Genomic DNA, 22,609 nt, shown 5'->3' with positions numbered 1-22,609 from the left:
TACCCTGAAAGGCTGTGAGTTCCATTTCCAGCTAGGGCACATACGGAGGCAACCCATCTCTCTCTCTCTCTCTCTCTCTCTCTCTCTCTCTCTCTCTCTCTCCCCCCTCCCCCCCCATCCTTTCCCCTCTAAAATCAATAAGCATACCCTTGAGTGAAGATTAATTTTAAAAAAGGAAACTGCAGGTCGCCAAGAGGAGTGGAGTGAGGACGGAGGAAAGGTCCCTGCGCCAGGCCTGTCCGCTGGTCACGGCCACGGTGGGGACTCAGGAGCGAGGATGAGCAATGACCTGGGACCGGCGCTCAGGGACTGAGCAGAAAAAGGTCCCCCCGCCACAAAGCCCAGGGCTCCTGGGCTGTTTCCCCAGCTTCTCTCCAGGTGGTCAGAACAGAGGTGCTGAGAGGCAGGGCCCCTGTCAGCGCACCCCACTTCCCCAGGCGTCTGGAGTCAGCAGCCGGCGCCACTTCCTGTCCGGTACATCTCCCAGCACAGACCCTATGGCCACGGCGCGAATATCACTGAAGGTTAATATGAGAAACGTAAAGGTTGTTTTTGCATATCTCACCTCTTGGACAAAAGCTACTTCCTCATTATCACGTTGGAATATAAATGACCCTGAAAAGCACTTCAAATGTCACCAACTCTTTAACTCGATTCTGCCATTAGATACACGCCCTGGTCTGTCTGTGGGGGGAGTCTGTCCCTCTCCTTCCTCCTCAATGCTCTGGCCTGAAGCCACTCCAGTCCCGGCCCCATCTCTGAACCAGGAAGGGGGGTCAGGACCCTCGTCCCCAGGGAGCTGCGTCTCTCCTCCCTCTCCCAGCAGCCAGTCCCGTTAAAGGGGCCACGGAGGCTCATTTGAGCACCCGCCAAGGGCGCACACGGGATCCCAGCACGAGCCCACGCCATGGGGCTCGGCCCTCGCCCACCACAGTGCTCCGCCCAGCCATCAGCCCCAGGGCCGCCGCCGAGCCTGCCCGCCCGTGGTTTCTGACAGAAGCGATGATTCCGGCCTTAATGAAGCTGGACGGAGCGCCGCTGAGTAATCCACCTGCACTCGCTGCGTCTCGGGAAGTTGCCGCTTCTCTTGCTGAGGCTACACTTTCCTGGGTGAACCGGGAGCCCAGGGGAAGGGCCGGCAGGGACTGCCTGGGAGCTTCCACGGTGGCACCAAGGGAGAAGGACGAGGACCACGACTGGCATCCCGCTGGGCGGCCACCGAAAGCTGGGAGGCCTGCACCCCGCCGCTCCCAGAACGCCGGCCCCCGCCCCGCACTGCGAGGACGCCAAGAGGAAAGAAGCAAAGGCCCCGTGCGGCGGTGTCCTGACCTTTCCTGAGTCACGGGACCGGGACCTGGGGAAGTGGCGTCCCCCGAGGACCGCCGGAGCCAAAGGGACCAGCGCAGCTCCGCGTGACCGCCACCCGCCCGTCACGTGGCAAGGACCAGAGCGAGCAGGAGGCTGCTGGGCCAGACCGTGCCGCCAGAGCCCAGAGGAAAGGCACGCCATCTGGGTCAGGAGGTGCAGGCTGCTGCTCAGCTCCACGCCGTCAGCCACACACCTGGGGCAGGTCGCGCCGCCACCTGTCTGTCAACCGGGGCAGTGATCTCGACCTCCAGCAGCTGCGGCGAGGACAGCATGGATGGCATGCCAAAGCCCGGAGGTATGAGAGAGCCGGTGCGAAGATGGAGATGGTTACGATTATCTACGGGGATCGTGGCCACGGCCCTGGACCACGGCTGCTCACATGCCTGTTGCCCAAAGGAAATGGCTCAGGGCGGTAACGCAGCTCGCCTGCGGTCACCTGCGGTCACACGTCCAACACCATCTCACAGCGCCCAGAATGAAGGTGGACCCAGGCCTGGCTGTCTCCAACGCCCACACTTACACTTACACTGGACTCCTGCCCAGGGAAGCTCAGGGTTCTTCTCAATGGAAAGTTCCATAAAACCTAGGATGTCCGCCCCTAACGCCCCCCAGGACGTCCGCCCCTAACGTCCCCTAGGACGTCCGCCCCTAACGTCCCCCTAGGACGTCCACCCCTAACGTCCCCCAGGACGTCCGCCCCTAACGCCCCCCAGGACGTCCGCCCCTAACGTCCCCCAGAACGTCCGCCCCTAACGTCCCCCAGGACGTCCGCCCCTAACGTCCCCTAGGGTGTCCGCCCCTAACGCCCCCTAGGACGTCCATGTCTAATGTCGGGAACCTGTGCATGTGTGAGGTCGCATGGCAAGGGGGAAACAAGGTTGCACAAGGGCCGACCTTGACGTAGGTCGAGTGTCCGGTCCTCCAGCTGGAGCTCACTAATCATAGGATCTTTGAAAGTAGAAGAGGGAGGGGGAGAGAAGATCAGGGACAGAGGGTCCGAGAGACGCCACGCTGCTGGCCCTTCCGACAGAGGAAGAGGCCATGAGCCAAAGAATAGGGATGCCTCACCGGGCCAGTGTGGCCCAGTGGTTGCGTGTCAATCAATGAACCAGGTCACGGTTCAATTCCCAGTGAGGGTACATGCCTGGGTTGTGAGCTTGATCCCCAGTAGGCGGCATGCAGGAGGGAGCCGATTCATAATTCTCTCTCATCATTGATGTTTCTATCTCTCTTCCCTTTCCCCCTCTCTCTAAAAATCAATAACAATATATTTAAAAAAAAAAAAAAGAATGTGGGCGCCTCTAGCAGCTGCAGGATGCAAAGGAATGGACTCTCCCCGGGAGCCCCGGGAGGACAGCCCTGCCAGCGCCTCGGCTGCAGCCCAGGAGACCTGTGTCGCGTGCTGACGCAGACACGGTGCCTGCGTCCTGTTGTAGCCACCCCGAACGCGGTGACCTGTTCCGGGGCCACGGGACAGGATGCGTGTGGGGACCTGGTGTCGCCTTCTACAGCCACAGGAAGAGAACCAACCAGAGGGGAGCTGGGCTGGCCTGCGGGTCAGCGCTGCCCCTCGGGGACCAGAGGCCACGCCGCCTCCCGACAAGGTGGAGCCTGACCCTCTCTCCCAGAACACGCTCACGGCCCAGGTGGGCAGCCGCGTCCGTGCCAGGTGCCCATCAGACATTACAACAGCGGACCCGCTCGCCCGGCGCGGGCCTGGATTACTCTCTTATTTGAACGGAGCGGCCGAAGGCCGGGCGCTGAACGGGGTCAGGCTGGCCGGGCTGGCTAGAGCCACTCAGCGACTGGGTCATTTTCAAACAAAAGGGATGAGCTGCTGAAAGGATTAATCACTGGCTCTCGACTGTCCTGGAGCACAGTGGTGAAAAATCACTGTAAATCGATGTCTGGTAAGCAGGCTCTGAACAGCCAGCCCTCAGGAAAGGAAGCTTTGTGGGGGGCGGGGGAGAATGCTAATGGGCTGGATAAAGGCTGCGCGGCCCGGAAAACGAGCTCCCTCCTGAACGGACACCCGCAGCCACGGGAGGCGACGTGCAGGTGTCACGATCTCAGAAGCAAATGAAGCCACACCGGAGCCCGGGCTTCAGGACGGCCAGGGCGGACGCCTGAACATCAGGTGACGGAATGCAGAAGCCCCTGGCTGCCTCAGGCTCATTTCCAGAATGACCTACGCTCCCTCTTTAGGTGCCCGGGCAGGGCAGTCACTGGAGTCAAGTCCACGCTCCCCGTGAAAAGCCAGGGGAGCCCACCCCACGCTGCACCCCAGGCCCCACGGGCTCCTGGCCAACAGGACCGGCGCTTCCCGTTTTCACGGTGACATCTCGATGGGTGGTCTGAGTGCCACAACCATAGACCGTCCCTCACAGATGCCCAGAGATGGCATGTGGATGTCCCCACAACCCGCGGTGGCACCTGAAGCCGGCGGGCCACTCGCGGGAAACCGAGTCACGTTTCGGATGCCTGCCCCGGGCATGGTGGTCACACAGACTCGCCATCCGCGTCGGATGCCGCCGCTTTCGGAGAAGACTGAGTCCCAGAGAGGCGAGCCCCCGCCCACGGTCACAGAGAAGTCCCCTGGCCCCTCAGTCCCCACGTAATTCGTGACTGTGGGGGGCAGTGTCTAGGTTACCCGGGGCCCCTGCTCCTGATTCACACCCGTGTGCTCCCCCCGCCTCGGTGTGAGCCGGGCCTAGTAGCTCACGTCTAAGAGACAGATCTTAGCCAAGTGTCAGGGCGTCCCTCGTGGGGTCAGGTTCTGAGACTCCTGCTCGGCCTCCCACACTCTCTTGCTCATTCACCTTGAAGAAGCAGCGGCGACATTGGTGGGGGGCTGTGGGGTCCTCTGGCCGACAGAAAGGGGGAGGCTGCGTCCTGCGACATCACGAGTCAGCCTGGGGGGACCCCATCAGAGTCCTCAGACGAGGCTGCCATCCCATGAGCGGCCTTGAGGCAGAGACATCCAATTAAGCCACCCCAGATCCTGACCTGAGAAACGGTGAAATGATAAGTATTGGTTACTTTGTGCCACTGAGTTTCGAGGCGACGTGTTCCATCTCAGTAACTAGCACGGTGATCCATACCTGTTTCTGTGTGGGCCAGGACATGAGCGCATTTACTTCCGGGGCTCTGAGCCTGGCCTCCCGGCCACCTGGCTCTCTCCACAGCCTCCTCCTAATGAAAATGCTCTTCTCCGCGGAGTGCGGCGGCGTGGCCTCCCTCGCGCTGTCCCCTCGCTCCTCTCGGAAGCTTGTTTATCCCGAGGATCGTCGAACCCTCTGGGAGGTTGAGAATGACACGAGACCACCATTCTGCACACCCACACGACAGAAGTGGACACCGGGCTGTGTGCAGGGCACAGGGCTGCGTTCTGAGGGCTCCTGGCGACACAACCCCCGTAAATTCCCAACAGCAGTGTCCTGAGTGCTCAGCGTGAGGCCCTCACACACTCCTCAGGACAGTGCTGCTATTACAACTCCCGTTCTGCAGCGGAGGAAACCAAGGCCCGGGGGCAGAGTCTGGCCCACGACCACCCTGCTCTTCAGCGTGAACCTCTTCCCTGGCAGCAGGGTCTCGGCCTCCGCACCCTGACTAGGGGCCAGGTCACCCTCGGGTGTGAGGGGCCGTCCTGCACCCTGCAGGGGGCTGGCCAGTGTCCCTGGCCTCCGCCCACTAGAGGTCAGTAGAGCGTCCCCTCCCACTGTGACCACCAAAAATGTCTCTGACATGGCCAAATGTCCTGGGGGCTGGAGGCATTGGGAGGGGTGGGGTGGGTGAGCAGTTGGGTGGGGGGCGGGGGTTAGGTGGGGGTGAGATGGGGTGAGGGGTTAGTTAGGTTGGGGGTAGGGGTGAGGTGAGGGATTGGGTGGGGGGTGGGGGTTAGGTGGGGGTGAGATGGGGTGAGGGGTTAGTTAGGTTGGGGGTGGGGGTTAGGTGGGGGTGGGGTGGGTGAGGGGTTGGGTGGGGGGCGGGGGTTAGGTGGGGGTGAGATGGGGTGAGGGGTTAGTTAGGTTGGGGGTGGGGTGAGGTGAGGGGTTAGGTGGGGGGTGGGGGTCGAGGGGTTATGCCGAATCTGTCCTTGAATCTGCTCTCAAACCCAGGAGGAAGGCAGCAGGACACGGCGGCCACCTGAGTGACCTTGCACAGGGTTCCGCTCAGGCCCATGAGCTGCACCGGAGCAGAGGGGAAAGGAGGCTTTCACCCGAGAAGGCGTGGGTTCGCACCGCAGCGTGGGCAGGCCCTCGCACCTCCCAGGCCTCGCCAGGCGCTGCGCTCCGGAGAAGGTGCCGGGTCCATGCCGGGGAGGGGCGGCTCTCCGGGGTCACGGCAGCTTTGCCATCCTCATGCCTGCCCTGGCCTCCAGCGCCTTCCGATCTGTACCAAAGCCACAGCCAGTCTGCTCTCCCCGTGGGTTCAGGAGGAGACAAGTCCTGTGGTGTCTCTCCCGTCCCTCAGTAGGGAGCCCTCCCGCTCCCCCCGCCGAAGGTCACGGTTCTCTGACTGGGACGCACCAAAGGTTGCTGTGCTGTTCCTTCAATGGAATCAGTCTCCTCCCATTGATCTTGGCCCTGATTTGCATTCCTCCCACAGCTCTGTGTGTGAGAACACGCACACGCACACGCACACGCACACGCACACGCACACGCACACGCACCCCAGGCTCTCCTGTGCCTGCCGCCTGGTATCCTCTACTGTGATCTTAGACGTGTGTGACTCGTCTCTGATTGGATTAGGGCCTTGCTTCCTGCTGCCTTTGTCACACAGTGCCTGGTACCAGCCCACACGCAGGGGGCACTCAGGGAAGGCCTGCTGATGACACTGGACGTGGTGGATTGTATTTTGACGCCACCCCCTCCCTGCCTGACACCCGACATCCCCGATGAGGCAGGCTGTCCAGTGGTTTCCCCACTGTTTCCCCCAGGGGAACACTTCAATCTTTTTTTTTTCTTTTTTAATATATTTGTATTGATTTCAGAGAGGAAGGGAGAGCGTGGGAGAGAGAGATAGAAACATCAATCTGTATATAGAAAAGCCCAAGCGACCGGAACAACCAGAATGACCGGTCGCTATGATGTGCACTGACCACCAGGAGGTAGACGCTCAATGCAGGAGCTGCCCCCTGGTGGTCAGTGCACTCCCACAGCCACCTCCCCTGACCGGCCCATCTCCCACGGTCCCTCCGCACCCCGCCCCCCCTCAGCCGGCAGGACCCCGGGCTGGGATGGGGAACCAGGGGTGGTGGCAGCAGACACGGCCCCTTTCCCAGGGGGACTGAAGGCCGGCTCCCTCCTTGGGGCCGGCAGCCAACCTCCCATGCCCTGTCCCTCCCCCTGGCTGGCAGGCCCCGATCGGCCCACCGCCTGCCCGCCACGGTGGCAGTGTGGAAGCGAGGGAAGGAGGAGTGGGAGAGGCAGGGAACTGTGAGGGCAGAGCACCAATGATGGTGGCATTGGCATCCAGCATCTGTTCCTTCTGTGCCCGGCCCAGCGACCATCGCCTCCTCTCTGGCCCGGCCCTGATTGGCCTGGCCTCGATCGGCCCTGATTGCCAGCCAAGCCTAGGGACCCCACCCGTGCACAAATTTCATGCACCGGGCCTCTAGTGATAAAATAAGAGAGAGTCATTGATCAGTTGCCTCCCGCATACCCCCACTGGGGATTGAACCTGCTACCTGGGCATGCACCCCAACCGGGAATCGAACTGTGACCTCCTGGTTCATAGGTCGATGCTCAACCATTGAACCACATTGGCCGGCCAACACGTCAATCTTCACGCTAGTGACAGGAGCTTACTCTCCCAGTTCACAAGACCTCAATCCCAAACCAGACAGAATCTGGTGCCTCCCCGAATCACAACCAGGAAGGCGAGCCCGTGAGCCTGCTGCCTATTGGAAGCCACTTTCCAAGCCAATTAGGGATAATTCTAGGAGAGCAGGTCCGAGCTCGGCAGCACCCGACCCTCCCCTGGGAGGAAGGCAAGGCTTACCGTAGGAGCAACTTCAGAGCGAGCGCAACGCGGGGAAGCTATAACGAAGCCGTGGCGAGGCAGCGAGAACCGCTCCACTGGGCTATAAATACTCCCAAGGGCCCCACTACGCGGGGTGGTTAAAAAATTATTTTAAAGCACCAAGATGCTGAAGTTGAAAAATCACTCAGATGGAGTCAGAAAGAGCTGGGCTTCAGTCCCAACTTCTGAAGCTAATTAGCCGAGTCAACCTCGGCCCGAGAACAGAATCTGAGACTCAGTTTCCTTGACCGTGACCTGAGGGAGGTGGTGGCAGAGGAGAACGAAGGGCTATGTTTATGTTTATGGGGGGCTCTCTCCCTCCTCCTGCTCCCCCTCCTTCCTGTGCCTCCGTTTCCCTAGGCCTTGCCTCCTGTGCAGGGCTGCTATGAGGACTGAGACCCCGGATGTGAAGGAGCTCCTGGCGACACAACCCCCGGTCGGAGGAAAACTCAGCGCCGGTCTGCAGATGGCTGCTCTGAGCAGTTTTATGAATTGATGTCAGTCAGACCTGAAGGAAATCATAAGCCAGAAAATACAAATAAACACTGACTGTCGTTATCCTTGGCTGAGAGCATTAATAGACGGGAAATCGCGGCACACGGCTCCTGAAACCCGGGAAAACCCCAAAGCTATTTATTTTTTTGTTTTTATTTTTTATTATAGCTACCCTCATGAATATGAAGCAGTATCTCATTAGTAGTTTTGATTTGCATTTCCCTAATGATTCATGACATAGGGCTTACTGACCATTTATGTATCTTTTTTTTGTTTTTTATCCTCACCCAAGGATATTTTTTCCATCGATTTTTTTAGAAAGAGTGGAAGGGAGAGGGAGAGACAGAGAGAAACACCGACGTGAGAGACACATCGATTAGTTGCCTCCCGCATACCCCTGACCAGGGCCAGGAGCCTGCATCCGAGGTACGTGCCCTTGACTGGAATCGAACCTGGGACCCTTCAGTCCAAGGGCTGACGCTCTACCCACTGAGCCAAACCAGCTAGGGCCCCAAAGCTATTTTAAAGTTGACTCTGAAGCACGTGTCCATCATTCTTTTACCAGGATGTACATCTTCATCCCATCTGGTTTGGGCTGAATTAAGTCCTGTTGTAGCTCCTGAATAAACAACAAAGAGCTCAAAGCCACAGCCAGATGCTGGCGGCAAAGGACCCTGACCTGCCCACCTCGCACGCTCCTCTCGGTGTCCGCCGGGAACCGGGGTGCATGGGAGAAACCAGCAGACTCGTGGGATTTTCCTAAACTAACAGCAGCATTACTTCCGTGAATTCAGACACTAACCCGGATGATGAAGCCCTGACTTTCGGGGGGCGTGGGGGGGGGGAGGGCGGTGGAGAGGGTAAGCTCACGAAGCAACGACCTTAGCTTAGTAATTAATTCCAAAGCACAATTGTTTTCAATCTTCATTTAAAATCAGCCTTCGTTAATCTAGATTTAATGACATAGCAAATGGAAATTCCCTTAATAAAATAAGTGATGAATATTTATCATCCCATTTTACCTGAAAATTGAATAATCCATCAATTAACTTTACTATTAATTACTTAATGCAAAATTAATAAACTGCGCAACTCATACGTATCCTTGCAGGCCCTCCGGCACCGGGCAAGGAGATGAAGCACCAGAGAGACGGCGTAACCAAGGGTAATCCCAGCCGTGAGCCGAGGGGAGACGGGGGTGAGGGTGGAATTCTCTACCAGAACAAACTCTTACTCAGAAAGTACAGGGGGGGGTTTTTCCTCCCCTTCGGTGCCACAGCCACAAAAAATCTCAAAGTTTGGCAGTTATTTCATGAGAAGCATCTCTCCCATCATTCCCTCTGTCTCCAGCACCACCCACCTGGTCATCAGTGTTTCTCTCTCCCATCATTCCCTCTGTCTCCAGCACCACCCACCTGGTCATCAGTGTTTCTCTCACCCATCATTCCCTCTGTCTCCAGCACCACCCACCTGGTCATCAGTGTTTCTCTCTCCCATCATTCCCTCTGTCTCCAGCACCACCCACCTGGTCATCAGTGTTTCTCTCTCCCATCATTCCCTCTGTCTCCAGCACCACCCACCTGGTCATCAGTGTTTCTCTCACGCGTGGATGAGAACGCTCAGGAGCCAGGAAGAAACAGAAAAAAGCAAGAGTGAAATGGCAAGTGAGACTGAGCGTGAGAAGGGAGAGAGGATGCGGAAGCGAGAGGCCGGGAGGCAGACAGGTGACATGGAGGGCTGAGCATCTTGCCTCCGACCGGTGACGATAAAGGGATGAAGCAGATACAAACCCACAAGGACAGAGCGAAGGGGACAGGGATGAGCAGGGGTCGAAGGTGACACATCCTGGGGAGATGGAAAGAAAGCAGACGCAGCGTGGAAGCCCACCTGCCCCAGAGGGGACCCGGGAGCAAGCCAGTCCACCTGCAGAGCCGCAAGACTCAGGGGCCGGAGAAGCAGAGGTGAGGGCGGGGGGGGCGGGGCAGGGAGAGGCTGCAGGTCTTGTGGGGACATCGGACCCGCCCCGGGCCTACATGGACCCGAGCAGCCAGGCACCCACCGGCCCTATCCCACTGGAGACATGTCTGCCCTCTGACCCCGGACCCGGACACCACGGAGGAGAGGCGGGACACCAGTGCCCCCAGGAGAATGACATCATTCCTGTGAAACGCCAAGCCCCTCCCCTGCCTGGTTCCCTACCCTCCTCTGGGAACGAGCGGCTCCCAGCCTCAGCCAGAGAGGCCGAAGGTCAGCATCGCCCAGCCACGCTGGCCACGCCCGGGAACGCGCCCTCCCTCGCAAGGAGAACAGGCAGAGGGCAGAGCGGGAGGGCTGTCCTCACTGAGCGAAAGTCACAAGGTAACGTCTAACGTGGACACATCAAGGAAGAGCCGAATGACAGCGAGACACCGGAGGCAGGCGTCGGGGCTGAGCGGCCAGCCCGGGAAACGGGGGAGGGCTGCTGCTCTTCCCTACAAGCCTGAGGGGCCACGGGACTTACTGAACGGTGCCGTGTATGTGTTCACTGTAAATGAAAACAACAAGAGAAGGGAGAGGCAGGAGCTGGCAGCTGGCAGCTGCTCACCCAGGGAGGGATGAGACACCCCCACCCATCCCCTCTCTCGTCCTCCCTCCCACGGGAGGCCCAGGACGGCGGATAAAGCCGGCCCGGCTGGCAGTGTCCTCTCCACCGGCGGCCAAGGACGGCTGAGGACACCGAACCATGTGCAGGACAACGTCCCCCCGCCCGCCCAGGTACGGCTGCACAGGGCAGCCAGCGCCCCCGCCTTGCCCCTTCCGTGCACAGCGGGGACTAGGGGGACTCAGGGGGGGCGGAACTCGGGCGGCCCCTGCGGCTCCTGCCGCTTTGCCGCCCTGCAGCCTGTGGTTCCCGTAATGACCTGGAATCTGGGACAGACCCGCTTCTGCAAGGAGGCCAGGGATTTCCCCACCACCGTCGAGACGCCAGACGCGTTGCCAGGATCCAGGTCACAGCTAATTCCCCGCCTCGTGAACTACAGCATCCCTGAGGTGGAGGCCCTGGCGTGGGGGTCCCGGGCAGGCGGGCTCCCCCCGCGTCCTGCATCAGCAGACCGCCACGGACCCCCGCACTCGGCATTTGCCCTTTGGTTGATGTTGCCGTGGGGATGCATCAGGGATTAGCAGGTGCTGAGGGGTGACGGTGGCGCGGCGCTGTGTTAACCTGACAGCAGGTCCCCAGCTCCGCACAGCGCAAACGTCGCCACTGAGGTGACGGCAGGCCCAGTTCATCTTCCTTTTGTCTCCCGGAGAACAAGTCCCCGAAACAACGGGGATGAGGCTGCCCTCCAAACACAGGGCCCCGTAGCACCCCCATGCACGTGTCTGCTCTCTCTCTCTCTCTCTCTACCAATTCCCAACCCCCAACTCTGCCCGCCGGGCACAGAGAGAGCCAGGCAGCCCGGTCAGCTGGAGGCTCAGGTCTCCCTCCTCTCCTCCTTCCTCCAGGCCCGCCCTCCACTCGGCTGTGGCCCTGCTCACTGACCCCGAAGCATTCAGTGTGCAGTCGGGGAAATTCTATCACTAGACCTTCAGTGCTTCAGCGCTAAGGTGCTACCATAGGAATCTAATTAATTAATTAGATAAGTAACAGCATTTTCTGCCTCCTTCCGCCGTGACACAGGATTCCTGGGAAGGAAATGCCTTCCGTCCCATCCGGAGCCTGCGTGTCCCGGCCTCCGGGGAAGGCCGCACGTTTCCCAGGGGAGAGAAGTAAATCACTGGGGTTGCTGCCCGGCCGGCGTGGCTCAGTGGCTGAGCGTCCACCTATGAACCAGGAGGTCTCGGTTCGACTCCCCGTCAGGGCACATGTCCAGGTTGCAGGCTTGATCCCCAGTGTGGGACGTGCAGAAGGCAGCCGATCAATGATTCTCTCTCACTGATGTTTCTCTCTCTCTCTCTCTCCCTCTCCCTTCCTCTCTGAAATATAGGGGGACAGTGCATTCCTCCCATTCTGCCTGCGACTTGGGGGCCGAATCCAGTTCAGGACACAACACAGGGGCACACCTGGCCAGGCACCTAAGCCTCGTGCACCGACAGAGGCTCTGCCTGGTGCCCGGTCCCGGGGGGCTCAGAAGTCCTGGAGCTGGAGAGGACCAGGGGGCACCCCCGATCCCCACACCCCCCTGCACAGCGCAGGGTGGCATAAAAGCCGAGACTGCGGCCTTATCCTGCTTCAAATTGCAGCTCCGATGCTCGCTGGGCGGCCCGGACAGGCCCTGCACCCTCTCCGGGACTCACTGCCCACAGAGCTGCGGAAAGGACTTCGAAGCACGGCGCCGGGGATGAAAACACGGTGGGACGTTCACAGTGAAATACTGCTCGGCCATAAGTCAAAGAAGGAAGTCTTACCTTTTGCGACAGCGTGGAGGGACCTGGAGAGTATCATGCTAAGTGAAATAAGCCAGTCGGAGAAAGACAAGTGTCACGTGATCGCACTCATATGTGGAATCTAATGAACAAAATAAACTAACAAACAAAGTAGAAACAGACTCACAGATACAGAGAACAGTCTGACAGCCCTTGGGGGGTGGAGGGGGGTTGGGGCCTGGATGAACAAGGTGAAGGGATTAAGCAAAAACCAAAACAAAACAGAAACAGCCAAACTCATAGACAGACAACAGGAGGGTGATGACCAGGGGGCAGGGGTGGGGGAGATAGGAGAGGGGGAGGGGGTAAGTGGTGATGGAAGGAGACTTGACCTGGGGCGGTGCGCACACAGTACAATGTACAGGTGATGTGTTATAGGACTGAACCCCTGAAACCTATATAATTTCATTAACCAAAGTCACCCCAATACGTTCAATAAAAATTCTAAAAAAAGAATTTCTCTTAGAATCTAATAATAAAAAATAACTACTGAGCAGGAAAATGACCACAGAGCAGTGCTGGGCCCAGCAGCCGGTCCCGGGGGAGACGTGCAGGACAAAATGAACGGTGACGCAGGCCGCCTCCTTCCACGCAGACAGCCGGGGGGGCATGTGCACGGGGCGCCCTCCACGTGCCCAGCCCCAAGGTGGCGAGGGGGGCACGCCACACCCAAGCCAGACCGCAATGCCCCTCCTCTTGGCCTGCTCGCTCTCAGAGAAGGGGGGGGGGGGGAGACACGGTGTCCGATGGTGGTGAGGCTCTCGGGAAACATAAGCAGGAGGCGAGACGGAGTCTGGCTGGGGGAGGGGGTGATATTAGACTGTGTTCAGGGATGACCTCGCAGAGGAACTGACCCCGAATCAGGAGGGAAGGAGGCGCTGGGAGAACATTCTAACAGAGGGGGGAAGCTCTCGACTCCAAGATGGGAAATTCGCCCGTGGGGTGGGGCGCAGGGCGCTCCCCGGGTCTGCGAATGGCGTTATCACAGTGCTGAGCACACAGCGAGCGCCACGGAAGGGCATCCTGGAGGCGATTTTTCACACGGCCACTTCCGAGGGTCCCCGCTGCTGATGCTACCACATGAGCTGATGGAACATTCGGTGCCCGGCCGGCCGTCTGGGGGCCTCTGCGCCCGCAGCCCCGCCCCGGGCGCCTCCGGAGCATTTCCTTATTAACCAGGTGCCGGGCTCCCGGGCGCCGCTGTAATTAGGGCAGAATCCAGGCAAGGCCACGGAGACGGGGACCGGTCCCCCCGCAGCCCCTACGCCAACATCTATAGGCACTGATTACGACAATTAATTTAATAGGGATTCCGCCGCACAAACAATGTATCACTTTATTAGGAAACTCTATAAATGTCAGCGGTGCAATTCATTTTTATTAATTTTCCAAAACGGAATGAGCGGCGGCGGCCGCCAGGAGTTGCATTGCCTCCTCGTTCAGCCGAGCATTGGTGCCATTAATTCCCTAATACCAGGAGGCCGGTGGGTATGAGCTCAGCAGTTAACCGCACCAATTAATTTCAACAGCGCCGACGGGAGGGGGACCCAAACTCGACTCACAACCAATTCAGGAAGGTCCTTGAACAACCGCAGCAACCTCTCCTCCTCCCGGGACGCGCCTTCACGTGGAAGCGGAGCGGGGAGCCCAGCCCTAGCAGGCAATGTTCTCCGCCCTCCATCTCGGCCCTGCCCAGGCCAGCGGGGACCCTGGCAGCTGCTTCCTGAGGCCCCGGCCTCCAGCCCTGGGACCGCCCCTCCATGGCAGGCGGCACTGCGACATCCTGTGCATCGGCCCGACCTCACGGCGTGCAAAGCAAGGTCACACACGTTACCGCGCTGTCCTCATCGCAGCCCCGTGAGGACAGGCTCGGCATCAGCTCTGTTCCGTCCGTGAGCAAGAAAAGGGCAGCTTTTAAAGGGGCTGAAGTGGCCCTGGCCGGGCAGCTCAGTTGGTAAGAGCGTCGTCCCTATGCGTCAAGGTTTTGGGTTCGATCCCCGGTCAGGGCACATATAAGAATCAGCCAATGAATGCAGGAATCCCTATGCGTCAAGGTTTTGGGTTCGATCCCCGGTCAGGGCACATATAAGAATCAGCCAATGAATGCAGGAATAAGTGAAACAACAAATAATCTATGTCTCCTCTCTCTCTCTCTCCACCCCCCTCCCCCACTTTCTCTCTCAAAGAAAGAAAAAAGCAATAAAGGGGCTGAAGTGACTTCTTAAGGCCACAGAGCTGCTGAGTGACGGGGGGCCCAGCCGGATTTGTCAGGATCTGATCCCACCCCTTTCCCTCAGCCACGCCGCCCCTTGTGGCCCCCTCTCTCCCCCCCATACGAAGCCCTTTGGCTCCAACTAGATTCCAAAAAGCCAAGTGAGTCAGGCACGACCCCGAGGGGCACTCACTTCTCAGTCAGAACCCAAATTCCGAGGCTGAAACACAGGGCACACACACACACCCCCGCCCCCGCCCTGCCTCTAAGTGGCCGATCGCTCTGCCATGGAAGGTGGCCGCAGCAGGCCGACCCGCATCTGCACATCTGCGGCCAGCTGGCCGCCCGGACCCCAGCTGCTGCTCAACACAGCTCTTCCCTCCCCTGGATCCAGGAGAGTCTCCCCGAGGAGCGAAGGGCGCAGAGGAGAGGAGGGCGCAGAGGGGCTGGGGCTGCTCAGGGTGAGCCCTGCTGCTGAGCGTCAGGGACGGGCAGAGGCAGAAATCAGACAGACCTCTTTCTCCCCAAGGAAACGTGGTTCTCAAAGTGGGGTCCCAGGCGGGCCGCATCCAGCACCTGGAACCTGTTAGGAATGTCAGGTGCTCGGGCCCAGCCGGACCTACCGAGTGAACGCTGGGCGGGGCCCGGCGCGGGCCTTTTAACAAGCGTTCCACTGGCCACTGACTCGCATGCCGCTCAGCTGGGGAATCACCGCCCTGGGAGGAAAGGCCCCAGAAGAAGAGAGGGATGGACGTGCCGGGACCTCTACGGTTCGAGAGATGCTATGCTCCCCAAATAGTCAACTGTGTCTCCATTCACTCCCCACCCCGCCCCCACCCCACAGTCCTCTCTGGCCAAGGGAACTGCCCTGGCGATGGAGCAGGCGTGACAGACGCCACAGCAGCAGGGTTTCAGGCACGGACTGCCCGGGGCTTTAGGCTTCGGCCACCCCCCGGGAGAACCACACGTCCCAGACAGTGAGCGAAAGGACACGGCGAGTGCTCCCAGACACACCCCAAAGCCACAGCCAACACAGACCCGCGCGCAGGACATCAAAGTCTGCGTGTCCCTAGGTGTGAGGCTGCTTCTTACAAAGCATCATCACGGCAAAAGCTGACTGCTACAAGCCACTTGATTCTCTAGCAAAGGAAACCCTGGCCCGGGAGGCTGAGGGGGTGAGGACACACGCCGTGGAATTCGGGGAGAGCTCGAGACTCAGAGCCGCCTCCGCCCACCCGGAGATGCGAGGAACCAGCCTTTCTCAACACCCTCGGCCTCTAGGGACTCTGTCCCATCTGAAGGACGCTGACCACGGAAGCCCGTGCCTGAGGAAGGGGCCCTTCCAAGTGCCTTCTAGAATGAACGAGCAGGCGAGACCCTCTCCCCAGGGCTCAGAAAGGAAGGGCCGGGCCGGTGACCACGGGGGCAGCAGACACACCCAGCCCTTCCCTGCACCCACTTACCACACCAGGACCTTGTGCTTCTGCCCAAAGTGAGACAGACAGAGCACCCCGCCTCCTACATCCAGCCCTCAGCCCAGCGCCCACGTAAGCCCGCTCTCCACACCCACAAACACCTGCCCGTCACGGCGCACAGGAGGGCTGTGGCAATGGGAGCGGGGCCACGAGAGCTGGGGAGGAGGGAGGAGAATGGCTGTCAAGTAAGCCTGCATCCCTTCACCACGGTCACACACCCACCCCCTGCCGGGCAGAGTGCAGGTGTCACCGCGTCACACACCCACCCCTGCCGGGCAGAGTGCAGGTGTCACCGCGTCACACACCCACCCCTGCCGGGCAGAGTGCAGGTGTCACCACGGTCACACACCCACCCCTGCCGGGCAGAGTGCAGGTGTCACCGCGGTCACACACCCACCTCTACCGGGCAGAGTGCAGGTGTCACCGCGTCACACACCCACCCCTGCCGGGCAGAGTGCAGGTGTCACCGCGGTCACACACCCACCCCTGCCGGGCAGAGTGCAGGTGTCACCGCGGTCACACACCCACCCCTGCCGGGCAGAGTGCAGGTGCCCGTATCCGCCCAGCCCCCTCCTCCCCCGCGGGCGGCGGGAGGAGCTCGGTGTCGGTGGCAGTTGCAGGTTCAAGGACATTTACCGCGTCATAAACCGCAAGCGTAGCCACTGCTTCTGGCCTGGGAGGCCCCCTGACCGCCACCAAGAATAACCCCACTTCCCGTTTGTAAGCCTCACTGAGATGGATGTGGCCATTCGTGGGGGGGGGGGGTTCCCTTTTAAAAAGTGAGTCTCTAGACAACACGGGTGGCAGGTGGGCAGGTTCCCAAAATAAACGCCCGGAGGCTCCCGGGGGCCGAGGCTCGCAGGCGCCGGGCAGGCAGGGGGCGGCGGTAAGCGCCAGGGAGAGAGCACCACCCCGCCTGCCGGCAGCTGCGGGACCACCCCTGCCCTCGCGCCCACGGCCTTGGGCCAATCAGCGCCCTCGGTGCCACGAGCCACCACACACAACGTGGCATTTCCACTCGGCCGGGACCTGACCGGCCCGATCAGGCAACCCAGGAAAATCAACCCATTTACTGTGCGTTTCGGAAGAGCTGCGAGATGGGGGCATTACCTTGTCTTAGGGGACGTGGTGAGCCATTCTTCGTGCTTCTCAAACGTTATTAAATAAGCTGCGATTTCCTGAAACAGAAGAATAGAGAGATAATAACCACGGTGCCACGGGATGCTGAGAGGTGACGTTCTGCGGGTCCCGCGGCTGCCTCCTCTGCGGGGCTGGACCCACGCCCCAGGGAAGCAAACCCCCTGTGGGCTGCGTCCGTTGTATCTGTTGAAAGCCCTTTCCATTCCCCCTGCCGCCCAGCAGTCCTCCAAGCACCGGCTTTCAGGGCTGAATGGGTGGCAGGGACCAAGGTATGTCCTGTGGTGGGAACGTCAGACACCACTGCCGAGTCTAAACGTCATCCCTTTGAAAACGGGAAGCGCATGCCCACAGCAGGTCTCCACTCGCGAGGTCGCCCTCGGAGGGTTCCGTCTGTCTTCTTCCGAAGCCAGACTGGCCTTTCATGGTGTCACAGAGAGGCTGGCTCTCCCAGCTCGATCCCAATCCCTGAGCCCATAGCATGGAGATCACACAGACACGACAAATTCCCTTCCAGGGAGACGGTGGGGGAGGGGTGAGAGGGAGAGAGGGAGAGGGGGAGGGGAAGGGGGAGAGAGAAAAGGAGAGAGAAAGGGTGGGAGAGAGAGAGAAGAAAAGAGAGGGAGAGAGGACCATTCCCACTCTGATAACTTAATCCATTGAGCTGAGCCATGTCAGCAGAGTTGAGGCAAAGATGGAGGAAATGTGGGCACCTGGAGGTAAATTAAATATTTATAAACACAACAACCTCCCTGCAGATGGAATTACTGATTTATTAATAATTTCCCTAAGAAGCTAGGGGGTGACATCCACATAAGTCACTGCCCAGCTCAGAGCATGACACGGCCCATTACCCCCAGCTCCACACGGACCCGCTGACGGGGCCTGGCAGGGACCGCGCTTCAACTAAGGCTGCGCCGGCCACGTTCCCCTTGATCTTGGTGATGGCTGCACGCGGAGCTGCCGCCCTGGACTGCCAGAACCATGTGGTGGAGGCCCCGTCTAACTCCTCTGCGCCCAGGGGGCCTGGCGGGCTCCGGCCTGGAGCAGGCCTCCCCCAGGGGCACAGCCCTCCCCCAGGAGCGCGGGCTGGGACACGTGCAGCACACCTGTGACCTGAGACCCTAAACTTGGCTTTGGGGACAAAGAAGAGACTGTCACCAAAGCCAGGCAGGCAGAGCAGGTTAAAGGAGAAAACAGCAGCCGTGCCACGCGGTGCGCACGCCACGGGCCCCAGCAGAGATGGGGCCACGGACTCTGGAAGCCAGCCTCTGCCATGAGGGGGCCACTCGGTGCAGGAGGGGAGCAGGGCCTATGGCAAAGGCGGCTGCCGCATCGAGTGCGTTTCCACCACTGACTGCAGCTGGCGCTGAGCGACCAGCAATGCTCTCACCTCCCTGAGCAAATGTGTTGTGTCTGTGAACGTTTATTACTGAAGAGGGTTGAAGCCAGCGCTTAGATGCAGCAAAATGCAGCCGCTGCCGGGTACACCCTGGCCGTGACTTGGCTAACTCGGTCACTGGGGGAGGTGACAGGCCGTGCCGTGAAGGACATGAGGTCCGAGAGCAAACAGACCCGCTGGAACTGCGGCCCGACCACGTTCAGCTGGCAGGTCTGGAGCCCGTGACTCAGCCCGTCTGCACCCGAGATCATGCACCCACGGGGCGGGCATCAGGAGCGATGGTTCTTAACACGCTTAATACACAGCCATGCCCGCAACCACGGCTACCGTCACCCTCACTCCCAGTCTCCGCGGTGTGAGCCAGTCCACGGCCCTGATGGGGGGCAGGTCCTATGTGGTCCCCCAGAGGTCGCCGGCACTGCTGGGCTTGCCTTCGTCGATCCCCACCTTGCATCCCCTAGACCCCTCTGCCCCTGCACCCCGTGCCCACAATGAGTGGCTCTATTACGGTGACTGCTCCGAGTTACCTAGAGTCAATCCTTCCATTATCTACAGGCGCCCGCTGGTTTTCACAGAGCACCGAGAGCGGACAGTGGTTGAAGTCAGTGGGCGTTTAGGTAAACTGAGCCCCGTGTGTGTGCCGGCCCACCCACCTGCACTTTAGGGAGCTTGGAGTGCAGAGGCTTGGTCTGTGCCAACAGGAACCCCTCGGATCCCTGCCCTTGCCCAGGACCAGGCTGGGAACTGTGATCCCCTGGCCCAGAAGATGGGGACACACTGCGTCCCAGCCACCTCTAGGTTTATCACTTTGTCCCTCCCAGCGACCCAGATGCCCAAAGAAGTCCTTCGTGAACATCCCTGTCAACCCTCACGCCAACCTGGCAGAACCCCCCCCCCCCCCAGCAACTGCCCTTCAAAGAGAAAAGCTCCACCTGCCCAGAGGGGCTCAGTGGTTGAGTGTCAACCTATGAACCAGGAGGTCAGGGTTCCATTCCCGGTCAGGGCACAGGCCCGGGTTGTGGGCTCAATCCCCAGTGCTAATCAATGATTCTCTCTCATCACTGATGTTTCTCTCTCTCTCCCTCTCCCTTCCTCTCTGAAATCAATGAAAATATATTTTTTTAAAAAGAGAGAGAAGCTCTCGGACCACTTACTGATTCAAGATTAGCTGCTGAGCACCTACTGTGTGCCATCCGGGGACAAGCCCACAGGAAGTCTGCCCTGACAGAGCTCACGGCGAGGAGGGGAGAGACGCTGGATGGCTCACAGAAGCGCTGCGGCAGGATCCACCGTCCGGCCAGCTGTGTGGCCAAACCCAGCGGGTCATCAGGGGTCCGCTGAGCGGCTGTGCAAGAGGCCGAGGCCCGGGAAGTCATGCCAGCGAGCAACCACCTCAGAGCGCCCCTCCTCCCCAGACAACAGTGACACCCCCACACCGAGCCCCCTAGGACCACCCGCCCCTCTGCCCAGCAGCCTCTCTGAGCAAAGGAAACCAAGGGCCCAGCCCAGGCTCCACCCCGTCCTGCTCAGGTTGGCCAGGCCCTGCAGCAACCTCGGCCTCCAGGGCACATCACCTCGCGGCTGCTGGGCGTGTCCAAGTCACCTGCCTGCTCCCAGGCCCACACCTCCAGCCTGCCCGGCCCACTCCCCTTATCCGGGTCTCGGTCCACCTCCCGTCAGTGGGCAGTCCAAAGCCTAGGAACTGGTGGGGAGATAGACACGCACACGCCAAAGAGCCACACGGAATGCTTAGAGGCGAAGTCACGCGGAGCAAAGGAAGAACCGTCAACATTCCCAGTAAGACGAGTCCCCGGGCTGGGAAGGGGGATGATTTGGGGGACGAGGGCCTTCACTGTCTGTGTCGTTACCATGGTGATAGTTAACATTGGCAGAGTGATGTCTAAGGCCAGTTACTGGACTAGTGATGTCTAGGAGCCTGTGGGGGGGTCGCCTCACTTAATCCTCATAAAAAACGATGGAGGAACATGCCCACTTTACAGGCGGGGAAACTGAGGCGCAGAGCAGTTACGTGGTCTGCCCAAGGTCACATGGCTCGTCTTTGCAGAACCAGAACTCAGGCCCAGGCAGAATGGTTCCAGAGCCCACGCTCCCCACCGCTGCTCTGAATGTCTCCAAGGGCAGCCACGACGTGCTCGGGCGGAGAAATGCACGCCCCATGTGGAGGGCCATGCCTCCCCAAAACGGTCTGACAGCTCCTGCTCCCCACGGCCCAGAGCCTCTCACCCCCGCCTCCTCCCCCCCCCCCCCCCCCCCCGCCTTCAGGGACCAGGAGAGCCAGGCTGGGCCTCCACGGGCCCAGAGTGTCTCCTTCCGGCGGGACCAAGCGGATTCCTACCCCGAGTCCTCCTCCTCCCCGTATGAGTCATCTCCTTCGGGGACAGGGATGCCTGAGGCAGACCAAACAACAGGCACAGAGCGGTGCTCTCGGGGAAGGAGCTGTGACAGGGCCTCAGCCCGCCCGACTGGCCTCCTTCTCCCCAAAGCTCCCCCCGCCGGGCTCCGCAGACGGCGAGGAGACAGACCTGGTCTACCTCCTTTCTACAGAGCGGGAAACTGAGGCACGGAGAGCAGGAGGGACGTGCCCGAGGCCAGCACGTGTCTGGCTGACCAAGGGCCTGGACCCCACGGTGGGCATGACGGTCCCACCTGTTGCCTCTCAAGCTCAAGGCTGGCCCAGGAAATTCGCCGAATGTTCCACAAGAAGCGACACCAGGGGCTCAAACAACAGGGTGCACGTGACTGCTCGGAGCAGCTCTATTCTCCGCAGCCAGGCGTGCAGGCCACCGAGTGTCTGTCAGCACACGGATGGACAACCAGAGGACGGCGGTGCAGAGAACAGAGCGCTGATCATCCCTCAGAGGAACAAAGTTACTGCACATGCTACATGGGTGAACTTGAAAACATACTGAGAGGAAGAAGCCAGACACATGTTCCTGATTCCATTTCTACGGGACAAAGACGAGTGGTCGCCAGGGACTGAGAAAGAGGGGGTGGGAGTGACAGCTAATGGGGACACGGTTTCCTTTGGGGGAACGGAAATGTCTGGCACTAGATAATGATGAAGGTCACACAACACGGTGCATGTTCTAAGTGCCGCCGGTGGCAAATGTTATGCTGTGTGTATTTTATCACAATGAAGAAGGAAGCGTGGCCATCCCATGTAGCGAGGTGGGCTCCGGGATGGAGATCATGCCAGCGCACCCTGCCCACAGAGGTGGACCCCGAGCCTGCAGGCCTGGCCCAGTGCCCGGCGCCCTCAGCATCGCCCTCGTCCTGGATCCAAACCCCGCGTCAGTGAGAAGAATGGCTGGACTGTCAGGATGAAGGAATTCGCCGCAGGCTCCAAAGCAAAGACTGTCCAGCTTGCAGATTTTAAATGGTTAGTTTGTCCTTTGGATGCTCAACTAGAAAAACTGCCGCCGAGCGACGATGTCTGCGGTGGCAGGGGACAAACTGGAGCCCCTTCCGTCTGCTGGCACCAGGGCGGCGGGCGGCCCTCCCCTGGCAGGGCAGAGGGCAGACCACAGGCGGACAGCTCTGCACTCGGCACCCGCGCCTGGTCACACGGGCCATCACCGTGCATCCGGCCGCCCAAAGGCATGCCCATCGCTCAGGGGGCGGGAGGGGGGCTGTCTGCCCCGGGAGATGCGCTCGGAAGGAGTGAGCCAGCTGCGGCAGGCGAGGCTCAGGGGTCCCGCGGAGGCTGCCCCGGGGACCAGCGGGAGAGAAGGCATCGTTGTGCCAGCCTGGCTCCCCTTCCCCTCCCCACCTCGGCCCCCCACACTGATTCTGCCCCCGTAACCTCCTGGCCCTGCTCACAGCCCATCTCCTCCAGGGAGTCTCCCTGGTGTCTCACTCCGCCGTGAGCCCCCCTTTCTAGAATCTTCTCGCAGTGGCAGCACCTCTCCAGACTCCTGGCAAAGTGCGGTGTCGCTAGCGTTCATGGGCATGGCGTCCTCCCTCCTGGGTGTCCGGTGTCCAGGAGGCTGAGCCTGCTCCCACCTCACCTAGGCCACTCAGATCTGCTCGGGGGTGACGAGCACGGACGCCTTTGGAGGGCCGGGACGC

At 60.2% G+C, this 22,609-nt stretch overlaps 1 protein-coding gene across 1 annotated transcript in view; it reads right to left on the bottom strand.

Annotated features, from left to right (window-relative positions):
• CAMTA1 (calmodulin binding transcription activator 1) overlaps nt 1-22,609 on the bottom strand; it is a 665,080-nt gene that overhangs the window by 404,944 nt on the left and 237,527 nt on the right. The window contains exon 5 of the mRNA XM_054720834.1: nt 17,092-17,159. Within this exon, the coding sequence (XP_054576809.1) occupies nt 17,092-17,159 (68 nt within the window). The remainder of the gene's footprint in view (nt 1-17,091; nt 17,160-22,609) is intronic.

The sequence above is a fragment of the Eptesicus fuscus genome, chromosome 9 (assembly GCF_027574615.1).
Source record: "Eptesicus fuscus isolate TK198812 chromosome 9, DD_ASM_mEF_20220401, whole genome shotgun sequence".
Lineage (NCBI taxonomy): Eukaryota > Metazoa > Chordata > Mammalia > Chiroptera > Vespertilionidae > Eptesicus > Eptesicus fuscus.
This window is presented reverse-complemented; position numbering and strand designations above follow the sequence as displayed.